The following is an 8,001-nucleotide window of genomic DNA, read 5'->3' on the forward strand; positions in this document are numbered from 1 at the left end:
ATTTTTCAAGCGACATGCTATACTATGTTATTTTGATGACATGCCATACTATGGATGTTTTCTGGACCAAAGGCCACACTATGACGTTTTTAGAGCGACATGCTATACTATGACGTTTTCTAGAGCGACATGCTATACTATGACGTTTTCTAGAGCGACATGCTATACTGTGACATTTTTTGGACAAAAGGCTATACTATGACGTTTTTAGAGTGACATGCTATACCATAACGTTTTTTGGATGACATGCTACACTATGACAATTTTAGAGCGACATGCTATACTATGATGTTTTTTGGACTATACTATAGGCTTTTTTAATTGACATATTTTTATGACTTTGTTTTGTTTTTGGGTTTTTTTTGTTTTTTAGCAACATATTAGAATTTGAACAGTTTTAAAAGTTACTATACTTTTACTTGTGCAATGAAATTATTATTCTATGGCATTTTTTAGACGACATATTATACTCTGATGTTTTCTTGAATTACATACTATTTTGACAATATACTGCACTATGACATTTTTTGAACCACATATCATACATGACAATTTTAGGCAACATCCTATCATTTTGTGTATTTTGAACCACATAATAATCTATGGGGGGTTTTTTGCCAACATGCTATACTATGAACTACAGGCCATACTATGTTATTCTTGAGTAAAGCATACTATACTTTGACATTTTCTGAACTACATCCTATACTATGGCGTTACACACAGAGTGCTTTGGTTACATGTTGATTTATAGATTTTTTTTACCACAGACCTGACCGTGAACACCGTTGACACCCACCTGAGGGAGACGCTACCTAAGATCTCAAGGCTGCTTGGTCGTGGTCTTTCTGGTCCTGCTCCAGAACGCCTTCATCAACTACATCTTCTTTTGAAGAGGCCCTCAGATGCTGCAATCTCTGACCTTAAGGAGGAACTGCTACTTTCACTCTGTAAAGAAATGGTGGTTATTTTAAAGACCCAGCTTCTGGCGGCTTTGAGTGAAAATTTAACATCCATCAAAACGGAACAACAGACAGTTAAATCTGAGCTGTCGGTCAGTATTTCAAACATCAAGTCCAACCTGGGTGCCCTAAAGCCCGCTGTGGGTGAAACGGAAACTTCACTCTCCACATCACCGATGACATCGTCACACTCCAAAGCAGAGCACCTGTCTGCTGAACTTTTAAAAGTGGACTATGAAAAGTGGAAACCTACATGGAGTAAGAAAAGTAGACAGACAAGTAAATAAGTCTGTACACAACATATTTAAAAAGAAATCATGCTAATAAATTAAGTCCAAAGAACCGAATTAGCTAATATACTGGAGACCAAAGCTATTTAATTTGATAAGTATAACCTTGTTTAGTAACATCTCAATTATTTGAGAGAAGTCCTAAAGAACTGCCTGTAATCCCAATCATAAAATGGGTTTGGAGGAAGAACATAGATGGTAATCTGGATATATATGAGTTAGGATTTACAACTACTATTGGTAGTATTGGTGGTAGTAATAGCAATGTGACTACTACTAGTAGTAGTGGTAGTACACACTACTGCTGCTGATACTGGCACTGCTACTACAACTTGGAATAATATTACAAATGCTGATACTACTTCTACGACTCTAACAGCTGTTTATACTACTACTGCTGCTTGTACTTTTAGTATTACTACTACTGCTTGTACAACTATACTACAGCTACTATTAATCGTCTGGTATTTGGTTGCCAAGCTGCTAGCGCGCCTTAGTGTTTTGCTAGTGGCTAACTAGTTAGCTCTCATAGACTGGAAGCTCTCAACAAGATTTTATCATGAAAAAAGAGCCAAAAACTATTCTTACCTATGAAAAGTCATTCCAAGTTTCCTTGTCTCCATCGTATGACGTAGTGTGTAACTGTATGTAGCACAGTGAGCTGGCATACTTGTTGTTTCCGTTTTCATGCCGTCTACATCAACTGAATGCACTGAAACTTTGCCCCCACTAGCTTAGCCTCGCTGTAGCACATAGCTAAGGGGCGTGTCCTATCTACTCATTCATATCTATGAGAACAACAGTGGCTGCACATAAGGACGCCTGACGTTGATTAGCTGCGTAAATACCATTATATACAGTCTATGGTAAATACGTATGTGAATCGCATCATTGGCTGCAGCAGCCAGTCACCGGTCACTCACTGACTCACACTGAAAAATAGCACAGAATGAATTGTGACGTGTTTATTTTATTTACAATTTCGCGGAGACCGTGACAGCAGTGCGCAATTGCACACGCGCGCAGCTTAGAGGGAACAGTGAGTAGGACATCTGAATATTTTTGCCATACTACATTTGATATACATATACTAAATCTTCTTCTGGCACACTTTATAGTATGGTACTATGGATATTGGAATGCACCCCAATTCTGAAAAAGAGCTATGAGAAGGAAAAGCTCCATCCTCCAAGAAGACAGGCATGGCGTTGGCTTCTTGCTTCACTCTTTCTATGTCTTCCACCATAAAGAAACCACCATTTGGGCATGTTTTCAACGTAAAAACCTTGATTTTCACCAGAGGGCGCCTTTGAAAAACATGCTCCTCCTTTACTACCATTGTATCCAGGCATACAGACACACTGATTTACAGTTTCTAATTCTGACACCAATTTTTGACTTTTTTTTTCTTCCAAATCATCACAATGTTGGTGAACTGAATTGTTTAGGATGCTCACAGCATTAAAGCCTCCACAAACAGTGTCCTTGTTGCGCTGGATAATCCAGAGCTGTTAAACCTACCATGGCATTGGTTTTAAAATACGATACTAAATGAGTTCCCACAACACACAAACATGATTCAAATTACATACAGACTGCAAATATCTCAGAAACTAATATCTCTAATTCTTGACCTGCAAAATCTAAACTGTCAGCATGACCAGATATCCCAGTAAATAAGGGAATATAACTATATAATAGAACTACACTCTGCTGACCACGTATGAAACATCCTTACTCAGTGTGTTTACTCTGTTTTTACTTTATTGTGCCAAAGCTGATATTTTGCATCTGTATTTAGCTTATGTTTCACATGCTGCATACACATGCCTCTCAAGACTTGTTTCATAACTCAGGTTACCAACTTCATGCTTTCACGGTTGATAGGAACTTTGCACACAGGACGGGTGAAACCGCTGTGCACTGAACATGCAGCAGTACTGAACACAAACCAGCAGATGGAGACCTGGTATCACTACAACTACTGCTGCTGAATTATACGCATCAGTTACATTTGCTTTTACTGTGTAACTAATGCAGTTCTTTCATGTTGAAGAAGATGCTACCAATATAACAAAAGTGTAGCAGTTTGAGCTTGTGTTTGTGTCTCAAACCTCAAGTATACAATGTACAACACAGACTACAGTAACTGCACAGCATACTGTAGCATTATTGGGTAAATACAAAATGACAGAATACATAGAATAATAAATACCTCCAGCTGTATCTCATTACAATAATGTTTTGTCTACAATCATTCTTCGTTACATTGTTTTTGCAGTTACATATAATTGCACTTTTAACTGATTACAGGTGAATTTTCAGTTTCTATTTGTCTTGGATGGTCACAACTGTAACCATGGAGGCACATGTCTTTTCTGTCAGGGGTAAGAGCACCATTCATTTACTGAAATCATTGTTCTGTGAAAACCATGACTCTCCAAAAATGTGAGTTTTCCAAATGTGAGCTGCCCTGTTTTACAGGGTTTCTGCAGGGCATTAAAAAGAATTAATAGTCATCAAGTTGATATCGCAAAAATTAAGGCCTTAAATGGCATTAAAAATCATTAAATTTGATTCTCAGTGGCATTAAAAATTCTTTCTGCAGTTTTCAAGAAAAATATTTGACAATAATAATATATGTAATTATAGACTGCGATTCGTCAGATATGTGCATCTGCGTAAACATGCCAAAGCATTGTGGTAATTGTTCCGGCCGGTTGGGTACAATTGCCAAAAACTGCAGGTTTTTAAAGTGGCCAGCAGGCTGGACCAGGTGGAGGAGAGCTGGGAAATGGGAAAACGCAAATTCCAGCAAAAATGGCTCAAAAAGGTGAATTTCAGAGAATGACTACAGCCCGTTCATGGTCAGGGGTGGTGTTTTTTTTGTCTTTTTGTGTCTCGTTTTTGTCGTTTTGTGTCTTGTTTTTGTCATTTTGTGTCTTGTTTTTGTCATTTTGTGTCTTGTTTTTGTCATTTTGTGTCTAGTTTTTGTCATTTCCTGTCTCGTTTTTGTCACTTGGCATCTCATTTTTGTCATTTTGTGTCCTGTTTTTGTCATTTTGCGTCTAGTTTTAGTCATTTTATGTCTTGTTTTTGTCATTTTGTGTCTCGTTTTTGTCATTTTGTGTCTTGTTTTTGTCATTTTGCTCTCGTTTTTGTCATTTTGCATCTCGTTTTTGTCATTTTGCATCTCGTTTACCTAATTCCAGCAAAAACGGCTCAAAAAGGTAGATTTCAGAGAATGACTACGGCCCGTGTGTGGTCAGGGGTGGTTTCCAGATTCAGAAATCGTGAAATGTAGGGACAGTTTTCATTTAAAAATCATCTTTTACAAAAAAACCCCCAAACCCGTGTAATCTATTGAGTTTGTGGTCGTGGCACTAAAAATTTTACTTTATAGTATTAAAATGGCATTAAAAAGCATTAAATTTGACTTGCTGATTTCTGCAGAAACCCTGTTTTAGATTTGTGAGAGTGCATTTTTCAGATAAAAGGTTGTCGAGTTAACTGTAAAATGAGCAAATTGGAGATAGTTGGCTCTCGCTAGACAGCTGATTTGACAAAGAGGAAGAACTTACTTGTTGGCCTCATATATTAATCAGTTTGAAGTGTGAGCATATAAATTAACTTCTCATTTGTAGAAGATGCATATATGTCAATATCAAGCACAAAGGAAAACTACTGCCCTGCAGCAAATGTCTGAAATCTGTCCTTCATTTAACCCTCATGTTGTCCTGCGGGTCAAAATTGACCCGTTTTAAAGTTTGAAAAAGTGGAAAACAAATATATTTTCACAGTGAAACTTCTGATGTCCACATTTTCAACATTTTTGGGAAATCCTTGAACATGTTTTGGTGGAAAAAAAGAAATGTTAAAAATGTTTCTTAAGAACATTCAGAAAAAAAAATCTACCAAAATACAGTTGTTCCGATGTTCTTAAGTAAAATATTAGAAGTTGTACTGATATATATGGAATCATTTTTGATAATTTTAGGATATTTTTGGAAGATTTTTATTCATTTTTTGAAAATATTTACAATGTTAATTTTTTTTATTTTCAAATTTTTATTTCTTGCCAAATTTGGGGATTTTTTTTAAATAAAACGTTTATGGGAAACTTTTAAGGAATTTTTGGAATTTTCTTCCTGAAGTTTTGATAATTTTTATCAATTTGGAAGATTTTTATTCATTTTTTGAAAATATTTACAATTTTTTAACATTTTTTTACATTATTATTTCTTGCCAAATTTGGGGATTTTTCAAAAATAAAACTTTTATGGGAAACTTTTAAGGAATTTTTGCAATTTTCTTCCTGAAGATTTTGCTAATTTTTTATAAATTTAGAAGATTTTTATTCATTTTTTGAAAATATTTACAATTTTTATTTTTTTATTTTTTAAATTTTTACTTCATGGCCAATTTGGGGAGTTTTATTTTTTTTTAAATAAAACTTTTATGGGAAACTTTTAATGATTTTTTTGGAATTTTCTTCCTGAAGCTTTTGATAATTTTTCATAAATTTGGGGAATTTTTTGGCTGAATTTTTGAATTTTTTTTCAGAGAAAGGAACAGTATTTTTTGGTGCCCGTAAATGATGACAACAGGAGGGTTAAACATAAATCCTTCATTCGAATTGGAGCAAAGTTCTTTTTGTCACCAATGTTCTCCACCAATGCCAGTAAACACACCATATGACGCTTCCTTGCTTCCTTTCTTTCAGTCTTTCCTGTCACCCTCCAGGATGGCCTCGGCAACACCTCTGCTTGCTCCTGCCACCACCGCCACCTCTCCACGGCCGCCGTCCATCTCCGGCCCCTTCTCCGCCTGCCTGGAGCTCTGCTGGTTCTGGTTGGGATTGTTCTGGCTGTTCCACGACTTGCTCCGGCTGCGGCTGGGCTCCAGAGACTGCTTGTTCCCGCTGCCGTTCACGGAAACCTTCCCCCTGTAGCAAACGCCGCAAACCAGACCCAGGAAGGCCCGTCTCATCTCGCGGCTGGCCAGGGTGTAGATGACCGGGTTCATGGCGGAGTTGAGCACGGCCACGGCGATGAACCAGTCGGCCTTGTAGAGGATGTCGCAGCGCTCCTCGCACGCCACGTCCACCAGGAGCAGGACGAAGATGGGCGTCCAGCAAGCGATGAAGACCCCGACCACGATGATGACGGTGCGCAGGAGGGACATGGCGTGCTCGGAGTTGCTGTGCTTGCTCACCTTCCTGCTGCTCGACTTAACCAGTATGTAGATGCGGGCGTAAAGCACTGACATGGCTAAGAGCAAAACCATGAACACGGTGATGCAGAAAGCTACATATTTCTTGGAATAGAGAGGGAGGACTGTGGAGCAATCGGGGAGGTTTTCCAGGCAGTTCCAGCCCAGGATAGGCAACGCTCCAAGAGATATCGCAATGAGCCAGCAGGCCCCTATGAGCAGGAACACTCTGTAGTTCTTGTTGGCATCATAAGGCCTCATTTTGATCATGGTCAGGTGTCTCTCTATTGCAATCGCCAGGAGGCTGAAAATGGAGGCGCCGAGTGCCACGAACATGCTGCCCTCCCTGACGAACCAGAGGGCCGGGGACAGCTGCAGGGTCTTCTCCCCCGACAGGAGCAGGTTGACCAGGTAGGCGACCCCGGCCAGCATGTCGCACAGCGCCAGGTTGGCGATGAAGAAGTACATCCGGTTGTGGAATCGGTGGTTCCTCCATATGGCCAGCAGCACAGTGAGGTTCTCCAGGACGATGAAGCCGCACACGACGAGGAACACGATGGTTTTAGCGTCCACGGTGCCGGAGCTTGTGCCAACGCTGGGCCGGTGGTCCAGCTTTCCCGTGTAGTTGTAGTGGAGGTATATCTGAGGGCTGATCATCTTGGAAACGCCGGCTGCTGACACCGGAGGTCAGACTTGAGCAGGGAGTCCAGTGGTGTTCAACTGCAGCACCAGATGGGAGCTTTAATACAGAGAGCAGCTTTATAGGTCATCATGTTATCAAATTACAGTAAGGCAGAGAGTTTAGAGTTGTGTCTGATTTATTAAGAATTTCTATGGAAGCACATTGTGTTTGAATCTAGCAAATATCTGCCAAATAAAGCTGAATTTAAAAAAAATAGAGTTAAATCCTTAAAATAAACTGATGCTGTTTGTTTACATAGGAATTTTGAAATTAAAACTATCAAGAAGCCCATTTAAAAACAAGAATAATGTATTTCTCTGATTTTCAACCATGATACAAGTCTACTTTTGTCTGACTTCACCTATTTAAGTTGAGCTGAGGGCAGTTTTTCCAGCCTGAACACAGACTTACCGCTGGACGCTCGCAGTTCACATCAAAGTTAAACCAACACCGGGAGACATACATTTCATTGCTGAGTAGTCCATTCTCCGTTATTCCCTAGATTGGGCGATGAATTAGAGGTCCTTCAGCGCTCGGTGGGAGAGAGCAGCTCCTCATCTTTTGCTGATCTGAAAACTCCGGAGCTGCGGACGCTTGCCTGGAAGTCACACCCCTCCCTCCCTCCTGCAGCCCGGGCAGGCAGAGCCGAGAGGCGGCGGAGGGGTCACTCCAATCCACCAGCATATCAAAGCCGGGAGGAAACTCAGATATGCCGCAATCATTCATTCTCACAGTTTGCTCCCTGATCTGGTTTTCTGTAAGTACACGTGTAAAGATTATTTTATTTTGGTTTTTTTTTTGCTAAAAAACAGTCACAAAGCAGGATTAGCAGGTCAGTTAATTAACTACCTATTGG

At 39.6% G+C, this 8,001-nt stretch overlaps 1 protein-coding gene across 3 annotated transcripts; it reads right to left on the reverse strand.

Moving 5' to 3' along the window:
• Positions 1 to 2,202: 2,202 nt before the first annotated feature.
• Positions 2,203 to 7,733, reverse strand: LOC111578684 (sphingosine 1-phosphate receptor 3). 3 transcript variants are annotated; one of them, XM_035955219.2, is made up of 2 exons: positions 7,609 to 7,733; positions 2,203 to 7,202 (listed from the first exon to the last, which is right to left on the reverse strand). In XM_035955219.2, exon 2 carries the CDS (start codon positions 7,118 to 7,120, stop codon positions 5,972 to 5,974), a length of 1,149 nt encoding a protein of 382 aa, XP_035811112.2. In that variant the 5' UTR covers positions 7,121 to 7,202; positions 7,609 to 7,733; the 3' UTR covers positions 2,203 to 5,971. The 3 variants fall into 3 exon arrangements, with proteins under 3 accessions (XP_035811112.2, XP_023141369.2, XP_054860065.1); XM_023285601.3 differs by having other exon boundaries at positions 7,557 to 7,698; XM_055004090.1 differs by having other exon boundaries at positions 2,203 to 7,183; positions 7,557 to 7,696.
• Between the last annotated feature and the right edge of the window lie 268 nt (positions 7,734 to 8,001).

The sequence above is a fragment of the Amphiprion ocellaris genome, chromosome 17 (assembly GCF_022539595.1).
Source record: "Amphiprion ocellaris isolate individual 3 ecotype Okinawa chromosome 17, ASM2253959v1, whole genome shotgun sequence".
NCBI lineage: Eukaryota > Metazoa > Chordata > Actinopteri > Pomacentridae > Amphiprion > Amphiprion ocellaris.